The 25,532-nt window shown below is 39.4% G+C and overlaps 1 protein-coding gene across 1 annotated transcript in view; it reads left to right on the top strand.

Annotated features, from left to right (window-relative positions):
* suclg2 (succinate-CoA ligase GDP-forming subunit beta) overlaps nucleotides 1-25,532 on the top strand; it is a 355,250-nt gene that overhangs the window by 165,516 nt on the left and 164,202 nt on the right. Inside the window, exons 3-7 of the mRNA XM_080183376.1 lie at nucleotides 8,372-8,471; nucleotides 14,064-14,154; nucleotides 14,425-14,577; nucleotides 14,938-15,027; nucleotides 17,511-17,607. Of these exons, the coding sequence (XP_080039502.1) occupies nucleotides 8,372-8,471; nucleotides 14,064-14,154; nucleotides 14,425-14,577; nucleotides 14,938-15,027; nucleotides 17,511-17,607 (531 nt within the window). The remainder of the gene's footprint in view (nucleotides 1-8,371; nucleotides 8,472-14,063; nucleotides 14,155-14,424; nucleotides 14,578-14,937; nucleotides 15,028-17,510; nucleotides 17,608-25,532) is intronic.

The following is a 25,532-nucleotide window of genomic DNA, read 5'->3' as shown; positions in this document are numbered from 1 at the left end:
GATACCATATTGTTGAGAGTTATAGGATATGAGCCCATTTCCCAGCCTTGCAGTAATTATATCAACATGTACCTTTTTGACAGTGGTGTCACATTAACCCCTGGGGCACTTGCTGGTACCTATCCCCCCAAGTTATGTTGTTGCTAGCGACAGCATAAGTAGCACTTGCTAAACTGTATGTGACAGCTGTTTTTATTCCCTCAATAATTTGAAGATAAAACTGAAAAATAGAAAAACTTGGAAATATTTGTAGTTGATGCTTCCAGTTTTTTGTGTGAATTAAAAATGAGCAAAAACATAAAAAATCTGGGGAACAAAATATACCCGCTGTCAAAAAATTATATTATCTTTTTGCTGTCTCTTTCAGAGCTTGGGTTACTTAAAGCTGTTTGATGCTTGGTTACATCTAGGCATGATGTGGGTATGCCGGTGTTGGACTGGCGTAAACACAGTAAAAAGTCTGACGAAGGGGCTAACCCCAAAAGCTTGTGAGTCTATTATCAAATAAATCGGTTGGACTAAAACCTGGTGTTGTCAGACTTTTTACTGTGTTTACGTCTAGGCACGCAGACAATTAACAAAGTGACGTTGATAAGGTGCGGCGTTTGGTTTAAAGCAGATCTTCAGATAACACTTCTTCTATCTTATTTCAGATAACATGGAATTGGTAGAAAAGTACAGTACAGCAAACACCATTGTCCTGACTGAGTGTTAATCTAAGTCATGCTTGTGCTTATTTTATTATGGAAATTTGTGATCCCATTAAAGTTGTTCGGCAGTTGTATTGACTTTTAAAAAAATTCTCTGACGCATATATTTTGTCTGTTTTTTAAGCTAGTGAACCATGACATTGAGAAAATAAAGTCCCTTAACACTGGCAGATTTTTTTTACCATAGTTGCTTGAGGCTGATTTTTTTGTGTACTCCCTTGGTAGAATGGTTTATCGCTTAATTAAATAACAGACGGCATAAGCTCATCCATAACCTCCAGCTAGATTTATATACCATTCTGAAAACCAAAATCAAAGGGAATATCAAGCTGAAAAATTCCTTACACAAAGTTCAATGACTTGCTAATCAAATCCCATTCTCAACTGGTAATGAAGCCGGTTTATAAAGATGTTTGTAGAAAAAGAACAGCAGAATCCTATAGTTCATGGGTGACAAGAAACAACGTGAAATACCTTATTTACGTTGGGGAGAAGCATTCGGATTGTACAGTTGTACTGTACGGCTTTTAATTTCCTTATTGATAAACCTTTACTTTATATTGTCGAACTGTCAGGAGGAAGTAAAGACACAGGTCAAAAGATCATTGTTGACATCAAGCTGATAGACAAAGGCATCTTGTTTCCACTTGACTAATTGTGCGCTTGTTTTGCCTGCACAGGCTGCTTTGACACTGCAATCTTGGAAGAAGATTTAAGCAAAAATAACAGCTTTTTTTCAGATGTGTTGCATGTGCGAGTTTCTGTTTGCATGTTTGCGCTTGCAGATTTTTTTTTACTCATGCACTCAAATTTTTGCATCAGAATCTTTGCTTTTGGCTTTGCCAGCAGGAATATGCAGTTCTGTAAGTCCAGCTGTGTAAACCATGCAGTTTGAATTGGCAGTAGGAGCTGAATTATGAATTCAATTCACTGTGTGCTGTTAAAATTGGATACAAAATTGTTTGAGAGTAACTCAGTGCCAGTGGTTTAAAAAGCCTTTAGAAAAATAAGATTTGGCAAGCGTCAACACCAGAGCATTTCCTCTCTCCTAAGTATAACACGTGCCTCGCACACCTGTGTCCACCAACTCGCTAGCTCCCCTTGACATGCAAATGTTGCGTTGTTCTCACACTGCTGTTCCTTCACCTCACACCAACTTAGAGCCCCTAACACAGCCATCTACGCCTATGTGCCACCAACGCATCACCCTCATATTGCTTGCCATCTACTTCCCTTCACACCGTTGTAACTCTTTCGTGCCACTGCCATGTTCTCCGTTCTGTTGTTTCTTCCTCTTGCCCTCTCGCCACTCCCCCTTGCCGTCTCGCCTCTCCCCCCGCCGTCTCGCCTCTCCCCCCCACCCTCTGGCCTCTCCCCCCTGCCATGCCATCCCTACCCTGCCCTCCCCCGCCCCCCACTGCCCTAACTCCTCTCTTCACCCAATGCTGCAACCCCCGTCACTTCTCTGCCCATATTTGTTAAATATGTTGGGATGCTTTTGGCTTACGTAGCAAAGTCAATGGCTTTCAAGTGGATTATTTAATTATTTATGGATGAGTAGCAGAGTATGCCCACAAGTTTTGAGGGTGCTCGTTGAATTAGTGACCAAATTGTCCTTAAATGACCATTACATTTATTTGTAAACATTTGAGGATTATCTAAGCCGTTTATTTTTTATGACTGTAGTTAACTATAGGAACAGTATTTTGTTGGGTGCTCTGCTTATGGTTTCTGGATGAATAATGAGGAGAATGCTCTACTTCCATCAATTATCTGTCGGTCAGTGATACATGGAAAGCTGATGTCTTCATGCTCTTATGATATATCTGTAATCTAAAATGTTTTGCGCATGGTGATGGTTTCACGTTGTTGTTAACAATCATCTTTTTTATATCCTGTTTCAAGATTCTATCCTCCATGTATTATCATCTTAATTATAACAATTCAGGATTGTAAGAATTTTGATTTGGCACACCGCAAGCTGAAAATCAAACCTCTCTGAAATCTCCTCCTCCTCAAACCTTGCAATTGAAGAATATGTAGAAGTTGAAAATGAGGAATAATATTTCACGATGTAGTTTTGTATAATCTTTTCAATTGAAGTTTAACATCTACATACAAATTTCGCTCCTAGCCATTTGCTAGTGTTGCACTGAGCTTCTTCCTGTAATGTTCTATTTTGCCGCCGCCTCATTTGGACAAAAATCAGACGTTGGGGGCTATTGTGCAATGGAACAGCAGATGATCAAGCGATTATTCAACGTGCAATGCCCCAGGTGATTGTCTTATTTTCAGAGTGAATGACAAGCCTCCCCTAAAATGCATGAAGGGGTTAAACTTCAGACAAAGAGCAAAGAAGGTCATGCTAAAACTAGTTAACAACGGAAAGCCTACATATTGTAATTCTGAGAATTTGTGTGCAGTACCTTTTGAATGTAATGTCATCTAATGCTCAGTCTTTTTGTAGTCACGGATAAGTGGTGTTGTAGTTAATGTGTTTGTCATTTTCCCCAAGTTTTAGTGCTGTGACTGATGTAGTAGTTAAGTAATAAACAGGGTGACTGAGCAGAAACTGGTTGTTTATTTTGCGGTAGGCACTGCGTAGTCTGAGTAATCATAACTCCCAGGGTAGACTTTAGCCGTGTTGACTTATATGACGGATGTTCGCTAGTTTATGAACCCCATTCTGCATAGCACCTCATTTCCTATAGCAAGATTTCAAAATATGCAGTGATTCTTGTTAAATTATCATTTAATAAGAGTTGCTCGTATTGAAAATAAATTGCTGGATAAATATATGTTGTTCATTGGAACGGGAGTTCGGTTTTTGAATTTGAGTTCTGAAGATCAGAGATTTTGGGTATTGCTCAGTTTTACCGTGCATTTATGGCATGTTTCTTCCTAATATTTGTCAGCTGAACCAAATTCGCCCATTCAAGATTAAAGCATAACAATTAAAGTGGCCGAATCTTAAGTATATTGTGTGCATGTGTGGTTTTAAGTTTTCCCGAAGTTAGTTTTTCTATGTAGAGCCAAGGATAACACAGTTGATGTTATCAGTACAGTTGTTTGATTGCTTCATCAGTTGCTGTGCTTGCACAGCAGGGCAAATACTGCCTGTTGCTTTTGCCATAGAAATGTGTGCTGTCATCTTAACAGTTCTTCTTAGTGCGATAAAGAGCTTGAGTACACAGGGTCCTTGCAGCAGAGGCATATGAGACTCACGACATGGAATGTTGGAAAAAGATGCAAGGCTTTTCTGTGAAGTGTTCTCTCTAAGTTTCCACTCAAATGCATTTGCACATTGCCAAATACAAGTATGCCTTGAATAAGTACATTTGAACAGCTTGATTGAAGCATATCTATTGAAAAATTGTTCTTAAAAATCTGTTTTGATACATTTGAGTGATAACTGGTTAACCTCGTTGAAAATGAATTCATCACAATAGAAACATTTTAATCATAGTATCCATCCTATAGCTGCAAATAACCAGATTTTAAGTACTGACAATGACATTTTAAAATATACAGAACCATTTTCCACTCACATCGGGGTAAGGTGGTCCTTTGAATAACTTTTAAAATGTGCCAATATGGATGCCTTGCACCTAAACTGCAACTTATTTTATTGACTTGCGCTCTGAACTTTGCAGGCCTTTGACAGGTTCTTAACATAAGTACAATTAATGGAAATACCCAATGATGATCTGAGGGGCATGGGCAGTTACATGGCTGAGCTTGGCTACTGCTGATTTTTAAAAAATTAATGCAAAAAATTGCAGCAATGTTTTTGCTCAGGCTACAAATGCTTTTAGTCAAATTGCTTTCAATCCGCCATGCAAATTTCAGGTTGTAAGCTTTTTCACTTTTTTTTTCAACAGAAAAGCTTTGCTGAGAGTTGGCATTGGATTTGAGAATTTTTTCAGAATACTAGGCGTAGGTCCCATCATAATGCTCTAGGTGCAAAATAGCATGATTAGATGAATAAAATTATGTTGTTTTTATGTGATAACAAGAAATTCCATGCACAAGTCTGAAGTGACTTTGAGACTGAATTGTGGAGGCTTGGAATATTTGAAGTAGCATCAGTCTGAATTGAAGTGAGAATTAGATTTGCTGACTGCATTGAGTATTCAATAGTGGCCTAAAACAGGATTGCTTGGATCAAATAGAGTATTCAAAAAATGAAAAAAAATTACCAAAACCAGAAGGTAATTGAGAAAGAAGGGAATACATATGTCCTGTAGATTAAAACGAAGTTCAGACTCGCATTGGGAAATTTGCAAGATTCAATACAAATATATGGAAGAGATCACAGTTTTGCTGATGCGTATTCTCAACTCAAGTCTTAATAGAATTAAAGTTCCCAATTTTGCTGTATGCAGAAAGTGCCATGATTGCCACAGAATAAGGCCATTTTTTTAATTAGAAAAGAGATTGGTAATGGTGGAGATTTCTGTTATATTGTCAACATACTGCCTAAGACAAGAGTAAATGGCAGATACAGTGCTGGGTTGCATTAGCAGAGGTTAAAAATATAGCTCCAAAGATTTCTTGTATTACTGTGAAAAAGCATTGGACTGACTGACCCCCCCCCCCCCTTCCGAAATATTTTTTGTGATTATAAATAGTTATGGTGGATCCAATTCCACTAATTACTGGATTGCATAAAACAGAGACACAAAAGAACCAGACAACTTTTCATCTTGGTGCATGGGTCAAGAAACAAGGGACATATGTTGCGTATTAGAGAGTTAAAAGTAAGAAGGGAAATCTGGGACGACTTTTTCATTTGAAGGTTAGTGGGATATGAATATATAAATGTGGTAATTGAAATGGTAGAGTTGTGCAGGGTGAGGGGAGGCTATGAAAGATAGATTGGAGAGGCATGAAAATGGATTCAAAGCTGGAATAAGATGAAAATGGAAGAATGTTTTGTGGATTTCTTTTTACTTTATTGGGTGTGAACATCGCTTTTGGTCAGATGCTAACTTGATGTCAAGGCCAATCATTCTGTCCTCCTCTCTGGAATTCAGATCTTTTGTCCATGTTTGGATCAAGATGTAATGAGATCAGAAGCCTAGGAACCTTGAAGGACAGGACCAGGCATTTTCAAAGAAAGGATTGGATTTGTTTGTTTATACAAGCTTTTTCACGGTCCATTAACTCTGACGTGCTTCCTGTTTTGAGAAGGTATTAAGTGTAACCACAGTTTTTTTTCCATAGGGGTTTTTTTTCTGAAGTGGCTCTTAGGTGACTTTTTTTGACTTTTTACACTGTTTTTTAAACCAAGTCTGAAGTGGTTCAAGCAGCTGGTAACACAAATTTATTTAAGTGTAGGGGTTCCTCAATGAAGACCCTCTCACTGAAATCTCTGCTTGGGAGCCAGATAGTTGAGCTCAATCCCCCTAATGTCACTGTTAATAGCCTGGGGGATTGGGGCTCCTGAACAGGGTGGAAGGGAATTCACAAAATGAAGGTTGGCAATCCAAGGGACTGGCTGCATATCATCCAAAGAGAGCAGCACCTTGTTGTCTTAATTTCCTACATGAATTTACAACACATTCCATATCACTTGTTGCCAATTATAATGTACCAGCAAGTAAAACTTGCATTTGAGGGGTTAAAAATTAACGCTGAGTGATTGCATTTTATGGTTCGGGGTTGGGGGTTGGGGGGGGGTGGGTAGCGGGTTTGATTGTATACAAGAACATGATTTTTGGGACCAGAGAAATGGTTTGGTACATTACAATTTATGTTGCATAGATAAGAATAGAATTAGGTGAGAGCAGTTACCCTCAGCTGGATAACAGTGGAAATGGTACGATCAACTGTGCCAAAGGCTGCAAACAGATGAAAAAGATAAAGAAGGTTTATCTTTGTCAGAGCCACATAGGATGCAATTTATGACTTTGATTAGCATTTTTCCGATACTGTAGTAGATATGGAAACTTAATTAGAGGAATTCAGAAATGGACTCTGTGGAAAGATTGGCATGGCTTTGGGAGACTTAATAGTTTCAAGAACTTAATGGGGGAAAGAGAGGTTGGATGTGGGATGGCAGTTTGCAAGAGGGTGTCTCTTTTGCAGAGAAGGTGATTACAGCAGATTTCCTTATCAATGTTTGACTTGAAACCGTGTAATTCTATGGTGTCCAGAGTCAAATGTTGAGCACTCCTATGGCACTCCCTTGCTGTCTGTATACCCTTTATATCTCACTTTTGCCACGTCAGGTAGATCAATCCTTCTAGACGTGACCTCTGAGATGGTGAAAGGAGAGTCTGGGACAATGGCAGTAAATTATGATTTGTTGAGCATATTTGTCAGTCTGTTACCTGACTAGCATGTGGGATAGCTCTTCCAATCTTTGCACAAGTTCCCAGATGTTTTTGAAGAGAATTTTGTATGCATTTGCCATTTCTAGTGCCTTCATTGATGCCTGGTAGTTCATCTGATTTTATTCTAACTGAGTGGTCCATAGTGATTTGTGCAACTGAATGGTTTGCGAGTCTGTTTCAAAGAGCATTAAGAGTTAATTGCATTGTTCGTGGTCAGATCAGGTAAGGGTAGCAGAATTTTTCCTTGATGGACATTAGTGAACTAGATGAGATTTTGCAACAGATTTAGAAGGCTAGCTTTTTTGTTCTGGATTTAAAATGGAGTTAAAGCTTCCCCAACTGCTTGTGCCCAAAGCGTTAATTTGCCATCTGGATTACTAGTCCAGCAACATTACCTTTGTAAGACATTGGGTTTGGGAGCCACAAATACCTAAGATAGGCAGTCAGGTATTTGTGAGTAATTTAAGGTAGTTTATTAAGAAGCAACAGTTTAGAAATAATATATTAGCTAAATATACATGAAAAGAATACAACCCATGCCGAGCATTTTACTGATCCCAGATAGGGCGTGTGTTTGAAGTCCAAATTCTACTCTCTTGTCAAAGTGTTAGGGAACTTTAGAAGCTGGTAACTTGCCCGATGTTAGTCACCTATTCAAATCGGTACAGGACAGATACCCAAGATGTAGGGTGGTTACCTTACACCTGCCCCCACAAAACCACGTGTCACCTTGGCTTGAGGTTGCTGGGGTACACAGGGCACTAGCTGGCTTTCTGCTATCCGTTCGAGATTGTAGAGCCTAGAGACCTCAATGTGGGAGTGTATCTTTGTAATCTTTATATTTATCCCACATTGGTCCCTGACTCCTTTGAATTGTTCATGTTTTTTCCAGCAAGCGCAAATTCAGTTTAGTGCCAGCTAGTTCCATGAGAGTCCTATGCAATTCTAAAAAAACACCATTTCATAAAGGTCCCTACTTCTTATATCACCCTGCTGTTTCCCCTGACTACGGAAGAAATTTGTAATGTTGCGTGACAGATTATTAATTACCGTATCCTAGAAATTAGTCACAATTAGATTAACACTCAGCATATTTGTCTGACATTTCTCTTCACTATTGTAGGATTATTTTCTTATGGCAGACAAGTTGATGATTGTGTTGAGATAGAGAAAAGTGAAATTTAGCAACTGAACGTGTAAATCCATTAGTATTGCCTGTGATGATACTAAAGGTAATATTGTCCTTTAAATTTTGTTCTGCAAACCATAATAGATAGTTACATTGTTGACAAATATAGTTTTACTGTGCTTTTCTCCTAACAGAGGCAAAAGAAATTGTTTTAAAAGCTCAAATCCTGGCTGGTGGCAGAGGAAAGGGCAGCTTCACCAGTGGACTGAAGGGAGGAGTTCACTTAACTAAAAAGTAAGTTTCAGATTTTGTTGAGGATTGTAGTTTGCAATGCTTCAAAAAAAGAAATATCTTGAGTCATCAAATTTGCAACGAATGCAATGCAAATATGAACTTTGATACTGGAAGAGGTAGTTCAGAAATTTCAGAATGAATGGATATTGTATGCAAGTGGCAGGACAATGGCAACAGAAACAATATCCAGACAAGTGTAAAATGCGTTACTTTGGGAAAAAAAGGTGAAGATGTATATCTACCCATAAATGATGTTGAAGGAGCAATGGTAGAAACTAAAAGAATTTTACTAGATTTGACATTGAACGTGTCCAATCAATACTGAGAAGCAATCAACAAAACCAGCAGGGTGTTGAAGAATGTAACCAAAACAGTAATATATTTCAGAGGATGTGGCAATCAAACTTTTTAGTGCTGAGCACAGATGATAGCTTGGAAACTACATCCAGTCTTATTGCCAAAAGGGGCTTTCAAATGCTGGATGCAGTACAGCAAAGAGCCACACAGTTCATAGTGGTTTAATGTATAAAAGACTGGAGAAACAGGCTTTTCAGCCTATAAAGAAGATTTTATAGAGCTGTCTAGACAGTAATAGAACTGGTGGGGCAGCGGGTCTGGGTTTCAACTAGTAAAAGGTTAATTTTGGAATTTTTATTCAGAGTTATTGCTGGAGGGAATAAGCTTCCAGATGGAGAAGTGAAAGCAACCTCCCTTTTCAAGCCCTTGAACATGCTGCTGCTTCCGAACTTGACATCCATCTTTGCCCAAATTTATGAAGGCAAAATACTGCGGATGCTGGAATCTGAAACAAAAACGGAAAATGCTGGAAAATCTCAGCAAGTCTGACAGCATCTGTGGAGAGAGAATAGAGCCAATGTTTCGAGCCTGGATGACTCTTCCTTCGTTAGAGCCAGCTGACATCCAGACTTGAAACATTGGTTGTATTCTCTCTCCATAGATGCTTTCAGACCTGCTGAGGTTTTCCAAAATTTTCTGTTTTTGTTTGCCCAAATTGAGTTTAAATCTGAGCAGTTAGATTTCATTTCTGCAATCAGAATTACACTGAACAAAGTCACAAGTGATCTCAATGACTGTGGCACATTATCCCTTCTCATCTTTCTCCCCATTGTAATCTTTGACATATTTTCCTCCAGTGCCACCTCTTAATGGAACTGCCTTTGCTTGTTTCCATTCTTTTTATGATTATAGCCAAAGCACCTCTGAGAATGATGTCTTTTCCCACTTGCACAATTATCTCTGCAGTACCTCAAGGATCAACCCTTCATATCATCCCTTCCTCATCTATATGCTGTCCATTGGTGACATAATCTGCAAACATCAGTTTCCACGTCAGTTGCCCAGTCCATCACACAAATCAGGAACGTGAATATAGCCCAATCCATCACTCATACCAACCTCCCATTCATTGACACTGTCTACACTTTCCGCTGCTTCGGAAAAGCAGTCTGCATAATCAAGGACTCCCTGCACCCCAGATATGCTGTCTTCCACTTTCTTCCATTGGGAAAAAGGTATAAAAGTCTGAGGACTTCTACCAGCCGACTCAAGAACAGCTTCTTCCCTGCTGCCACCAGACTTTTGAATGGACCTACCTTGCATTAAGCTGATCTTTCTCTACACCCTAGCTATGACTAACATTACATTTTGCACACTCTCCTTCTCTATGTATGGTATGTTTTGTGTGTATAGTGTGCAAGAAAAAATACTTTTCACTGTATACCAATACATGTGACAATAATAGATCAAATCAAACATTCACATAGATGACATTCTGCTCTACTTTCCACACTCTTTCTTGATTTCTTTACTGCTCTTGTCTTTTAACAGATTTTTGTGTGCATCCAATCTTGGATGAACCTCAATTTCCTGCAGTTAAAAATTTGGAAGACCAAAGCTTTCTTCTTCTTTTACAATTTCAGCATCCGTTGTTACCTGAAATGCATAATGTTTTATTTCATTAAGAGTGCCTGTTCTATGTTGCCCACCTCTGTTCATACTTCAGTTTGTCTGCTTCTGAAATCTGTCATCTCTAGACTTTTGGGCTTGTGTTAATAAAATTCTGCTGTTCACAAAGAACACAATGCTAGCTTGTCCCCTCCTGCCAAATCCCAGCAATCCACCCAATTTCTGCTATCTGACCATTAGGAGTGATGTCATTGAATAGCCATGCATTTATTTTTGCTTTAGAGAGGCCTGAAATAGAGACCTGCAGAGTGTAGAATTGAAATTATTTACAAGTTAAATGCAGCAATTAGCTATTTTTGAGGAACAAAACATGAAATAAATAGTTCAGTTTTTGCAGTAATCCCTTTGAAACTTACAAACTGGTGTTATTAGACCTGCAATACTGTTTTCTGTGTTGTTCCCACAACTTCCTCCCTCGCCCCTATTGAAAGACTCATGGGATTGACTTGTGGGCCAAATCCTCATTCCACCTCTTGGATTGTTCCCTTGCTCCTACTTTACAGCTCTTTTAAACTCCTGTTTCCTTCTCCTGTGCCAAATTATTTGAACCCCATTTCTGCTTAAACTCCAGCATTTCATTTCAGGGCAGCTGAAGTGCTTCACTGCTGCTGAAGTTTTGGATTATGGTCCATTGTGGCTTAACACAATCTTTCTTCCCACTACTGCTAACAACGAGGGTTAAAGTTTTTGCTAAGTTGCACTTATTTGCCCAGATTTTCCAGTGTTCATACAGTCATGTCCCTGAGGTATTCGGAAGCCCCCACATATGAACTAATGGTAACTGCCTGGAAAGTTTCAGCTTCTGTTGGAAACTTACATCTAGAAACGCTGAGTTAGAGTTAGAGGCTTTCAACAGTTCTGATTCAATTGCTAAAATAGCTACCTAGGAAAAGTTAAAAGGATTACAACCAGTTGTAACTCCTACGTGACTATATGACTGACTATCTCCACTGACTGCCTACTGGATATGCCATCCCCAACCAAACCATGACATACACCTGACTAACTCCATATCATCTGACAACCCTCCTGAATCCCCACTGACACCAACCTCCCAACCCCTGTTTTTAATCCCTCACTACCCAACAAACCCCTCAACCCACTGATGAAACCTCCCTGATCACCCGACTAACTCCTGATCATCTGACTCCCCCAACTATCCTAATCATTACCTGACCATCCCTGACCCACCCCACCTCCTCACCCATTTATCTTACATTGTCATCTCTCTTTAGCTTCTTAAATTAGCTTTAAGACATTTAGATTTACTGGTATACAGCAGCTGGTGTGTGGTGGGGGGGGGGGCAAGGCTTGACTACCCCTGACATTCTGCATTACAAAGAAGGCCCAATTCATAAGTCTGGATGAAAAATATGGAGCTCCGCTGCAAAATAAATAAGAGCAGAGTGGCAATCCGACAATAATTGCCACTCGTCAGAAGATTTGGCCCATTGTTTCCCAGTGCAACTTTCCTGAAATCAGCTAAACCAGCCCAAAAGATTAAAGAATTTCAAGTGATCTTTTATACTAACTTCAAGAACACGACGCTGGAAGCTGGCACCACCCCCAAATCTGTGTGTGCCATAATAAAAACAGATAATGTTGGATAAACTCACCAAGTCTGGCAACACCTTTGGAGAGAGAAAACCTGTTTGTGCCACCTGATTTAGTGTAGCGAGTTTCCAGAAATTGTGCCCATTTATGGTCCTTGTAGGCGACTCTTAAAATTAAGCAAGACCACTAAATGTTGCATTTTAAAAATTCAAAATATAAAAACATTTAATTCATTAAGAAACTAACTAGTGTACACAAATGAAACTAGTAAATAGTACTATACAGGGTTTTGATTTTGATTTGATTTATTGTCACATGTATTAGTATATACTGAAAAGTATTGTTTCTTGTGCGCTGTACAGACAAAACGTACCGTTCATAGAGAAGGAAAGGAGACAGTGCAGAATGTAATGTTGTAGTCATAGCTAGGATGTAGAGAAAGATCAACTTAATGCAAGGTACGTCCATTCAAAAGTCTGATAGCAACAGGGGAGAAGCTGTTCTTGAGTCGGTTAGTATGTGACCTCAGACTTTTATATCTTTTTCCCGAAGGAAGAAGGTGGAAGAGAGAATGTTCGGGGTGCCTGGAGTCCTTAATTATGCTGGCTGATTTACCAAGGCAGTGGGAAGTGGAGACAGAGTCAGTGGATGGGAGGCTGGTTTTTTTAAGAACCATAACTTCACATCTGAAAACGAGCATAATTTTGAGAGCAACCTACACCTGAGTTGTCAGTTGCATTCAAAATAGAAACTGTACCCACAGATACATGCATTCTTACATTCCAATAGTGAGTACCTTTGCTGTGAAGAATTTTGAGTTCTGGAAAAATGATGTATAAATGCAAGTTCCTTCTTTCAATGCAGACTTGCCATGTAACAGTTAAAATAAGGGTTAAAAAAAATCCAAGCTTCTCGAACGCTCATGTTGTTGCCCATCAAAAAAAGCATCAATTCTCCCCCTTACCTGTATCTGTTTCGCAGTCATCAGATTTCATAGTTCAGGTCATTCAGAATAAACAAAAACTATAACTAGTGGAGCTGGTTTATTGGTTTCTTTTGGCTTGAAGATGTATGTTTTTTTCCAGTATATCAACAACTCACTCTAGATTTGCAGTTATTAAACATTGCTATCGTTGAAAAAAGATGCTAATTTGAACACAGTATTACATAGTATACTGCTTGGGTCATTTTATCGATACATAAAGAACAATGCAAATTAAGGTGTGAATCACTGCTGGAGACCAATTTATTAGATTCATAGATTCCCTACAGTGCAGAGGAGGCTATTCAGCCCATCGAATTTACACCAACTCTTTGACGAAGTATCTTAGTCAGACCCTCTCCCCCACCCTATCTCCATAACCCCATACATTTACCATGGTCAATCCACTGAACCTGCACATTTTTGGATTACGGATGTGAAACCGCGACACCTGGAGGAAACCCACGCAGACACAGGAAGAGCGGGCAAACTCCACACAGATAGTCACCCAAGGCCAGAATTGAACCCAGGTCCCTGATGATCTGAGGCAGCAGTGCTAACCGCTGTGCTTCTGCCACTGTACACTGTTAAAATTATTTTCTACATAAACTGAAAGACAAGTTTCTTTCTTTAAAGAACTGTGGAGCAGAACTTTCAAAATCTCAGTTAGCTTTTAAAATCTTGTGTGGCCAAGGTTCAAGATCAGCGTCTTTGGGGAAATGAGCAGTGGACTACTTTAGCTGTTGCAATGCCAAACTGTTGCCTATAGAGTGAGCTCTTAATACTTGAATAGCTCACTTGTGACTTCTAGTGGAAGCAACATGTGCTGCAATAGAAGTGACTGGAGTATGATATATTTTGTCAGGAATTGAAAATTTAGGCAGGCTTGGGCTGTGGGCCAATGTGTCCATATATATGTTTTTCAGCTTCTTTATTAAAAGATTTGTCAAGTTGGACACCGCTTATAGGGCTAGCAATATGTGTTGAATGTTAGGTTTGCAGGCAGGCTGTGAAAATGCAATGAAGCTAAAATAAGAAAAAAGGTTCACGTTTTAAAAATATATTTGCAGCCCCGATGATGTTGGGCAGCTGGCAAAACAAATGCTTGGGTACAACCTCATTACAAAGCAGACTGCAAAGGAAGGCGTCAAAGTTAATAAGGTAAGGGGCAAGGACAAATGTGAAAATAAATGAATTGATGTTATAAAAGTGTTACTTGTATAGTTAAATGCATCGATAATTTCAATTTTGAAGGGATTAAATTGGGTGGCTGAATGTGTTGGTCATATTACAAAAATTCCTTGACTAATCATTAAGAAGGTATTGCATGAAGTTAATAGTCTCAAAAGCGAAAGAATAATTTAAAACCGATAACTAAATTACAATGCTATTCAGGTAGATAACATGTTTCTAATTGATGTGAATATGAAGGTGATGGTGGCAGAGGCCTTGGATATCGCCAGAGAAACATACTTAGCTATTTTGATGGACAGAGCTTGCAATGGACCTGTAATAGTTGGCAGCCCCCAGGGAGGAATGGACATTGAGGAAGTAGCAGCCACCAAACCCGAGTTGATATTTAAGGTATGCAGTGAATGAAAGGTGATCATAGGAATTAAACTATATGTTGCTTAATACAAGACATTGCATTGTGGCCATTCATTGTGGAATTTTGCTAAGAATTTTTAAAATCTTTAACAGCACAGATATTTGTCTTTTTGCTATTTCTCTGATCATATTATTTTGTCTGGCCAGCATGTCATAAAATAGATCTAAAATGTACAAATCTTTACGTAAATTGTACTATTATTGTTTTAAGGAAACACATGCAAATTGTCAAGCAGCTTCCCACATTTTAACGTGTGAGGCATATGTTCTTCACATTCAAGATCTTGAAATATATGTCAACATTTTTCAACTTATTCTGTTGATTTCATTTCTTAGGAGGTAATTGATATCTTTGAAGGGGTTAGAGAAGATCAAGCACTTCAAATGGCTGCCAATATAGGATTCAAAGGTCCACTGCAACAACAGGTAAAAGAGCAACAATTGTTTACACATGCCTTGCTTTAATTGAATAAAAAATGATTTATTATTTTGCTGGTTATGCTGCTCCCAAATTGGACATCAAATTCTGTTCTGGAGGGACACGAGAAAGTTGCCATTGTTACAACAGGCCCTTGCTGAATCTACTGAAAAAACTCAGTACCTGTGACTAATGTGAACTGTGTGGTGTGGAGCATTTCTCGCAAGTTGGATACATTTACAAAATAATACTGCCTTTGAAATTTAATAAAGGAAGTTACTTCACTCTATTACGCTGCTTTAAGCTTTTGATCCATATTTACAACAAAATCTTGCATTTGTATGATCTTCCTGTTTATAAATGTTACTTGCTGTTGTTAATTTCTTCATTCATAATGATGAATGCTTTAAAAGAATAGAAATTGAAGGTATGTTTATGGCAGGGACCTGGGTTCGATTCCCGGCTTGGCTCACTGTCTGTGTGGAGTTTGCACATTCTCCTTGTGTCTGCGTGGGTTTCCTCTGGGTGCTCTGGTTTCCTCCCACAGTCCAAAGATGTGTGGGTTAGGTTGATTGGCCATGCCAACATTGCCCCTTAGTGTCCTGAGATGCATGATTAGAGGGATTAGTGGGTAAATATGTAGGGCCTGGGTGGGATTGTGGTCGGTGCAGACTTGATGGGCCAAACGACCTGTTTCTGCACTGTAGGGTTTGTATGATTCTACGAGGAACCAAATTCCAGCTTAATCAACCAAACCAGCGCAAAAGATTGAAAAATCTTATAAGGAGATAAGCCTAAAATAATTTTTGTTCCCTGCAATCTTTTTTGCTAGTTCTTACTTCACCTGATCAGGCCTCTACTCAAATTTGACCATGCCTCAAGGTTGAAATTCAGAGATTCTTCTGATTATACTATTAGGTCTTCAAACTTCACACACTTATTTAGGTGCACAAGCACCAGTAGGCACATTTTTTAAAGTTCTTTGGCCAACTTGTTTTCAACGTGAAGCAAAATCTCCCTTCATAGGGGGAATATAAAAGAAAATAGGGTATCATGCCACATAAAGAGATATTAAATCAGATGACCAAAAGTTATGAAAGAGGGAGGCTTTAAGGAGCATCTTGTCTTATGCCCTACATGTTTGCTGCAATCTCTCCTAGCTTCCAACTATCACCGATCTTCTACTCTGCTCCAGCTATGACATCCCCTCCTGTATATGAAATACACGAGGGTGACACTGTTGCACCATGGCCAGCACTGCTGCCTCACAACTCCAGGGACCTGGGTTCAATTCATGCCTTGGGTGACTGTGTGGAGTTTGTATATTCTCCCCGTGTCTGTATGGGTTTCCTCTGGTTTTCTCTCACAGTCCAAAGATGTGCAGGTGGGGTTGATTGGCCATGCTAATTGCCTCTTACTCTCAGGGGGACTAGCAGGGTAAGTATGTGGGGTTACAGGATAGGGCCAGAGTGGGATTGTTGTTGGTGCAGGTTCGATGGGCCAAATGGCCACCTTCTTTACTATAAGGATTCAATGATTCTATAATCTGACACATTTTTCTCTCTCTTTAACACTGAAGGAAAGTAATATGGTCTCAAAGCTTCAACTCTATTTCTCTCTCCATTGATGCTGCCAGACATGTTGGATTTTTCAGCATTTTCTGTTTTTATTTCAGATTTCCAGCATCTGCAGAATTTTGCTTTTATTATGGATTATTCATAAACTATTGTTAGGAAGAGGATAAAGTTGTTAGTTGGGGAATGGAATTTGAAAATTAATCTATTAAAAAACCGACTAATATGCATGCATTAAACTATTAAATGGTTCAGTTTTTTTGGCCATTGCCTATTATTTTAAAATCTGTTACTCAGGTGGAAGATTGGACACATCTAAAATTCTGATTTTTCTTTCGCTGATAAACCCATTTTTTGCTATCTGAATAAAAGTGCACAGATTACCACTCTTAAATACATCAAAGAATATTTTTAATGGAAAGAAAATAAAAAAAATTACACTGCCCAATTGTGTTTGTATCTGGAAGACTAGCTAGTGAGATTTCAAGCACATTTGGAGCCCGATTTCCTGATTTTGCCCAAAGTAGAAGCTCTGACTGTTGATGTTTTTTTTCATATTCCTCTGGTCCGATGGCATTATATTAATGTTGAAAATTGTATTCTGTCCTGTTAAGGGGATAACTTTATAACTGGTAGTATTTTACTTGAGTGTCTTGAATTGCTTTCTCATAAATGAATGAGAGATAAGTGGAAGTGATCCTCCCCATCATTTTATACATATTTATCTCTGTGCAATAATAGGTAATGCTAGCCTAAGGAGGAGCTTTTAAGTGAGAAGAAGTGTCATTACATTTGACGTAGAGCTAGTATTGTTACCGCGTTGATTTGAATAATTTTGGTCAGGTTTCGGAACGATCTTGCCTCTATTCACCTTTGTTCATTTTTAATTGATAATTGAATTTTGGTTTCTTAAACAGGCTGCTGAAGAGATTCAGAAACTGTATAGGCTATTTTTGAAAGTTGATGCCACTCAGGTAGAAGTGAATCCCTTTGGTGAAACGCCAGATGGACAAGGTAAGGGTCGAAAGAAATGTGTGTTTATTTGCTTTTGTGTATGCACCAAAATAAATAATTAGCAAACACATACTTGCAAACAATGATTCATTTGTGCTCAACATAATTTCAGTATTGAATAATGAAGCTTTCATCAACTGTGAACAAATAGCCTGAGCAGCTAAATCTGTGCACTGACTCTCTTCTGACTTTGTAATTGTGAGATAAGACCACACTACCAACAGTCAAGGATGTTGAATTCTCTAATGATCACATTAAGCAAAACCTGATTTACCAGTCTTGTTCTGATAAAGGAATAAAGCAGCACTTCTGTCAGTGAGGTTCCCTTTCTCTACAGCAGTGAAAGGAGGAATAACCACTGGGAGCTACATAAGCTGGTTTAGATGCAGCTATTTTCTGAGTAAGCCCTGTGAAGGCTATTGATTTCAAAATGCTTATCCAGTATTGTTCTTTGTTTCTACAAAATGGGAATCATCTGCAGGGATAAATCAATCTGCCAATAATTTGATAAAATTTGGAACATAATAAGCTGTTTTTTCCCTTTCACATTTTCCATAAATATTTGAATGCATGAGTGGATGCATCATAGATGTTTTCAAGATAAGTTAGAGGTGTTTCGATTGCAGGGGCCTGCTTATCCATGGCAGCAAATATTTTTCCTAATGTCAGCCTAACTAGAAATGGCCTCTTCCTCCAACTGGATTCTTTCACCAACTCTTCTCCTATTTGCTCAACTACATATCCATCTTTTTCTATTTTTCTCTTCCCACCTTCCCAGGGCCTGCCTTCCTTCCTCTCTCAATAATTCGTCCACCCGCCCCTCATGCAGAAATGGGTTTTTGTGTTTCTTTCTCCCCCTTGAGTGATGGCTGTGTTCTGACTTGCCCTCACACTTTTCCTTCTACCTCTTGATAGGATCTGTATCTTGGTAGGTTAGCTGCATCAAAACCATCTTCCCAACCCACAATTACTTCCATTCAGAAGGACAGGACAGCAGATACACCACCTGCAATTTCACCTGCGAGCCACTCACCATCCTGACTTGGAAATATGTCGCCATTCCTTTGCAGTTGCTGAGTCAAAATCCTGGAATTCCCACCCTAATGGCAACTGATGGGCAATAAATGCTGGCCAGCCAGCAATGCCCATGTCCCATGAATGAATAAAACAAAAATCTTCTCCCACCCCACCTCACCCCACCCCATCACTACCTTAAGAGGCTTCATTATTACCATGTTAACTATTATGATTATTTTGATCTGTGAACTGTTTTAGAATGAATTATCTTTAGTGAGAAAACAAAAAGCATTAATGAAAGATACTGTACCAACTGAGATAAAGAATACATGCCAATTGTCTGTGTTTGACAGAAACAGTCATTGTCTATCAATACAGTATGCTGTGTGTTTGAAAATGGGAACCATAATTGTTGGGCTCTCTCCTTGTGATTGTTCTTTTCTATTTTTTATGTCAGTATATTCATGGCAGGTACTCTCATGATGGACTAGATTTAATGAAGGCAATGATCTTGTCTACTGGGTGGAGAGCTGGCATGGATCCTGCGCTGTCTCCTTAGGTTAGGGAAAGCCATGCTGAGTTAAGTGCTGTTCAGGCACTTAACTGGTTGGAGGCAGCCCTCCCCAGAATCTGGGACCCTGAGGTTGAAGTCTCAACTGCTGAGAGCCACTGGCCAATCAGAGACTGGCAGCTCTTTTGAATGGATGTCCCACCAGATAGGCAATGTCTGCTGCTGGTACAATACTAATACTCACGTGAGGCTGGAATGTTGTTGCTGGATCTCTTGATAGGACACTAAGTGCCTTATTACCCTCTTAAGGACCTCAGTTGACATTGCGGTGTGCAGGACGTCCACAGACCTTACTACCGCAGACTTAGAGGATGGAGGCAGGGAAGTGGCCACTTCCCAAGCCGCCAGCCAGATCCCCCAACCTCAGAGCTCTGCAATTTTTCACCAATTAGATAATAAAACCTATTTTTATTCTTCCTGCCAAAAAGGATAATTTCACATTTGGCCACATTATATTCCACTTGCCAAATTTTTGTCTACTCACTTAGTCTGTCAGTGTCCCATTGTAGCCTCTTTACACCCTCTTCACAATTTACTTTTCTACCTATCTTCATATTGAGAGCAAATTTAGCAACCATACCTTCAGTTCCTTCATCTAAGTCATTTATATAAATTGTAAAATGCTGAGGACCCAGCACAGCACTCACCACATTGTGCCAAACGGAAAATGACTTATTTATGCCGACTTTTTTGTTTCCTCGTAGCTAGCCAATCTTCAGTCCATGCCAATATGTTACTCTTTACCTTACAAGCTTTTATTTCCTGCAATAACCTTTGATGTGGTAATTTATCAGATACCTTCTGGAAATCTAGGTATATTGCATCCCTGGTTCACCTTTACCCATGGTATGAGATTCCTTCCAAGAACTCCAATAAATTGGTTAAGCACCTTTCACAAAACCATATTAACTCTGCCTGATTACCTTGAATTTTCCAAGTGCCCTGCTATAACATCTCAAATAATGGCTTCTAACATTTCCCCTGCGACAGTTATTAGGGTAGCTGGCCTGTTGTTTCCAGCTTTCTATCTCCCTCTTTTGAATTAAAGTGGAAAGAGCGTACCTAATTTTTGAAGTATTTTAAAATTTAAATGTTATTTCATGTACAAACATGAGAATTTACTAATGCCATTAATCAACTTGTAAGGTAAAATGCTCTTTTTTTGGATAGGAAAGATCCTATAGAACCAAACCAACAGCTGTTAGAACAAAGAACAGTATAGCACGGGAGCAGGCCCTACAGCCCTCCAAGCCTGAGCCGATCATGATGCCGGCTTAAACTAAAACTGTATGCATTTATGGATCCGTATCTTCCATTCTGATCCCATTTGTCTAGATGCACCTTAAATGCTGCTGCATTGTACCTGCTCCCACTGCTTCCCTGGGCGGCATGTTCCAGATATTCACCATCCTCTGTAAAAAAAAAACTTGCCTCGCACATTTCCTCTAAACATTTCCCCACGTATCTATGTCTCCTGGTACTTAACTTTTCTACCCTAGGAAAGAGCATCTGACTATCCACTATGTCCATGCTGCCCATGATCTTGGTCACCCCTCAACCTCCGTTGTTCCAATGAAAACAAACCAAGTTTATCCAACCTGTCATGGCTAATACCCTCCAGACCCGGCAACATCCTGGTAAACTTCTTCTGTACTCTCTCCAAAGCATTTTACAATGGCTGTAACAGGAAATTCGCTTAACGTTATTTTACTTAAGGTTGCACTTTTCACAACAACAGCTATATTGTTAAGTGAGGAATTACCATATTAACTCAACAGGATTTTTTTCCTTATTGAAAGAAAGGAAGTAACAAAAATGAAATTAATTCATTCCCAAATGGCAAATAGTGTCTTTCAGTCAAATTGAACAAATCTTTTGTCTTTTTTAATTAAATAATTATATTGATTTGATTTATTATTGTCACATGTATTAACATACAGTGAAAAGTATCGTTTCTTGCGTGCTATACAAAGCGTACCATTCATAAGAACATAAGAACATAAGAAATAGGAGCAGGAGTAGGCCATCCAGCCCTTCGAGCCTGCCCCGCCATTCAATAAGATCATGGCTGATCTGTCGCTGCTCAGTTCCACTTTCCCGCCCTCTCTCCATAACCCTTAATCCCCTCTCCTATCAAAAACCCATCAACCCACGTCTTAAAAATATTTAGCGAGGCAGCCTCCACCACTTCAACGGGCAGAGAATTCCAGAGATTCACCACCCTTTGAGTGAAGAAGTTCCTCCTCAACTCTGTTCTAAACCGCCCCCCTTTTATCTTGAGGCTGTGCCCCCTAGTCCTACTGTCTTTTTTGAGCGGGAAGAGTCTTTCCACCTCTATCCTATCCATCCCATTCATCATCTTATACGTCTCAATGAGATCTCCCCTCATTCTTCTAAACTCTACCGAGTACAAGCCCATTTTATTCAGCCTCTCCTCATAGCTCAACCCCCTCAACTCCGGTATCAGCCTAGTAAACCTCCTCTGCACTCCCTCCAAGGCCAAAATATCTTTGCGCAGGTGCGGCGCCCAAAACTGCACACAGTACTCCAGCTGCGGCCTCACCAATGCCCTATACAGCTGCAGCAAGACCTCCCTACTTTTATATTCAATCCCCCTCGCTATGAAGGCCAGCATCCCATTCGCCTTCCTGACCACCTGCTGCACCTGCAAGCTGGGTTTCATAGAGAAGGAAACGAGAGAGTGCAGAATGTAATGTTACAGTCATAGGGTGTAGCGAAAGATCAACTCAATGCAAGGTACATCTGATAGCAACAGGGAAGAAGCTGTTCTTGAGTCGGTTAGTACGTGACCCCAGAATTTTGTATCTTTTTCCTGAGAGAAAAAGATGAAAGAGAGAATGTCTGGTCTATGTGGGGTCATTAATTATGTTGGCTGCTTTGTCGAGGCAGCGGGAAGTGTAAACTGAGTCAGTGGATGGGAGGCTGGTTTGCGTGATGGATTGGATGAGATTCACGACCTTTTATAGCTCCTTGCGGTCTTGGGCAGAACAGAAGCCATATCAAGCTGTGATACAATCAGAAAGAATGCTTTCGATGGTGCATCTGTAAAAGTTGGTGAGAGTCGTAGCTGACATGCCAAATTTCCTTAGTCTTCTGAGAAAGTAGAAGCGTTGGTGGGCTTTCTTAACTATAGTGTCGACATGGGAGTCCAGGACAGGTTGTTGGTGATCTGGACAGCTAAAAACCTGAAGCTCTCGACCCTTTGCCAGTATTGCCCATACTCTGAGTGAAATTTATTGAATATCATGTTAAAAATATGTATTTTTTAAATGATTATACACCCAGACTGAGGAGGAAGTAAACCTTGTGCCTTTCACACTTGTATCTCTCTTCTATTTGATGTTTCCCCAGTAATATGAGTAAAGAATTGTTGGATGTACCCACAACTTTAGTTATAATATTGTACCCCACTCAACCCCTGGTATTTTTTACTTAACATAGGTCCATGGTTTCTGTTAGCTTTGAAGTCAATGTTTCCTTAATTATTTTAAAGCTATTTGGCATCTTTTGCTAATTTTCTAGCCGAACAGCTGTGACTAACATTGTAGTGTGTCCAAATGATAAAAGAAGTTGTTTTGTGTATAAATGTGTATATGAACTTGTAGGCCATAATTTTACTGGCCTGCCCACCCTGATTGTGGGGGCGGGCGAGGCTCAAAGAACAGCATTCTCCATTGGGCTCGGGTGGGATCGTACGAGCCTTGGGCAGGTGTGCCGGTAAAATTCCACCCATTATGTGCGAAATAAAGTTGAAAAATAATACTGGAGCAATATACGATGCTGACCCAGCTGATGTGTCATTGCAAGTAGATAATTTTATTTTGTATCTTCAAATGATCTAATTGAGCTAATGAGCTAAATGAGCTAATTGGCCAGAAAATGTTATTTTTGTGGCCATCCCCCAGTGCATCATTTAAATAGGAAGGAACAACTGGAGGAAGCATTAAGTAATAGGGGCGTATTCTACACCTTCCAAAGATTAAAAGGATATTTAAAGCCCCTGCCTGTGAATCCAAAAATTAACCCTGATGGAGTTGAAACCAAAACATTGTGGTGTAGCATGTTACATGTTATTGGCAAAAAGGCAGTCTGCATACTCTGTTTAAAAAAAAGTCGTAAATTTTAAAATCCTTTGCACTTTTTGTTATTATTGGAGTTAAAGCTCAGTGCTTATTCTATTTGTTTAATTATTGGAAGCAAATCAGGTTGAAATATACAAACCTAAATCAAATGTAGAGTGATATGCAGAGGAATATAGTGCAGTGCACTAAAAAACAGCTCTGTAAATAAAACTAAATCTAATGATTTGCTTTAAATGTAAAATAACACTTTGGGTCGGCAACTTGTGCATCATATTAAGGCCTTGTGATAATGCATCAACTCAGATAAAATGGAACTGTAGCTTTTGTTGGAGTTTTTGTTAGAAGACTAGCACTATCTCTTTTTTATACTGGGGACTTATCTGCCCTGTTGGAAGTTATTTTATGTTGAGCACTCTCCAGCATTGTCAAGTAGGACCTACTTTAGAAGCTGGGCTCCAGAGTATGGAAGAAGTTTACTGCCTAAACTCTGGATCCTAATCCTCTATTTTAAAAAAAACTTTCAATGGAAATCATCTCTGCTACTTTCCTCTGTTGTGTTTGATCTTCACTGCAGAATTCTGCAGTCGTTATCTTGCAAATGCTAAGATTTTCTCAGAGTAATTTTTTTAGTATTGCCAGAATTGACTTCTCAATGCTTTTTTACCCAACAATACCAGGACAAGTTCTGATTTTGTCTATGCTTTCCTGAAGTCTGTCATTTGTCCATTTTTGCTTTCAGCTGTTTTTAATGAGCCCTTGCTTTTTCTCTAACTCTGTCCCATTTGCTTTGATACTATACGTAGGTTTTTTCTCATTCCATTTTTGCAGTTACAGTTGTTTTTGTATCCTTCTATTGCCTTGTATAGCTGTTTGATTTGTACTTGTGTATGTTTTTTTCTTTTAGCTTAATACTTATCTCATTGGTTTACTGTGATTGTTCAACTATGCAAATGGAAGATTTGCCTTTTGGGCACATGTACGGTCTTGAAAAGTGTTTGGGCTTAAGTATCCAGAATATAAATTATATGAATGTAGTTTTTTATATATAATGCTTAAATAACTCTTCTGTAAAATTTGTGTTGGTCTACAAAATGTCATTTTTTTTTAAATTATCCTTTTTAAAAAGACATTTTGTTTGAAATTAAGAACATAAGAAATAGGAGCAGGAGTAGGCCATCTAGCCCCTCGAGCCTGCCCCGCTATTCAATAAGATCATGGCTGATCTGAAGTGGCTCAGTTCCACTTTCCTGCTTTCTCCCCATAACCCTTAATCCCCTTGCCTACCAAAAACCTATCTACCCGCGTCTTAAATATATTTAGCGAGGTAGCCTCCACCACTTCAACGGGCAGAGAATTCCAGAGAAATTGCCAATAATCAGAATGGTACTTGCATAAAATTAGTGTTGAGAGTCTAGATAAGGTTTGTCCAACACACGGTCAGTGGGCCAATACCTGGCCCATCAGGCCTCCAAAACTGATTCCGTGTTTAAAATGTTGACAAATATATTGGATGATTCTTCAAAGAACTGCTCCTCTGCTCACAGGCCGTTTCTCTGCCATTTTGCTGTTGTCAGGATGGCTAGTGAGCTAATCAACAGCAAAGAGAGAACCAGTCTCTGACTGGAGGAACAGCTTTCTTTAGCGGAGAGTCTGGAGGGCAGGATGGGAGGTTTTCAGGGAAGGGGGTCCAGTGGCTGCTGGGCTTGGGGTAGCAGGAGCAACTACTGGCAGGGCGAAGAAACTGGCTGCTAGTGGTAAGGGAGTGGGGCAAGAGAACTCAGTAAGCTGTTTCTTCCCTTGGTACCTCAACAGTTTATTGTAATTAATGTTTGATGCGCCAAACCACATTTTCTCATTGATCCCTTCAGTGGGAAACAAATTGAAATATAGGTCCTCGCACCAAAGCAGGCCCTCCTGGCCTGCATTAACTGACTAACTAACAATAGCACTGACAGCTCATGTACCAAATTAATTTTAAAGTATGGCAGTTTGGAGAAAGTATCCCAAATTCCTAGATACCTGACATATTTCACATAGGATTGAGAAGAAGGAGTTGACTTCTCAGTTTCATGAGTCTGTTTACTCTTATGATGTGGAGATGCGAAACATGTTGGTTTTGTGTGAATATGAAACCTGTTGGACTTTAGCCTGGTGTTGTGAGACTTCTTACTGTGTTTTTTTTACCTAGTTTTTTTTTATTGGGGAACTATTTTAAATTGTTGAAAGATAATTCT

This window comes from Carcharhinus amblyrhynchos, chromosome 3, assembly GCF_965287045.1.
Source record: "Carcharhinus amblyrhynchos chromosome 3, sCarAmb.v2.hapA, whole genome shotgun sequence".
NCBI classification, from domain to species: Eukaryota; Metazoa; Chordata; class Chondrichthyes; order Carcharhiniformes; family Carcharhinidae; genus Carcharhinus; species Carcharhinus amblyrhynchos.
This window is presented reverse-complemented; position numbering and strand designations above follow the sequence as displayed.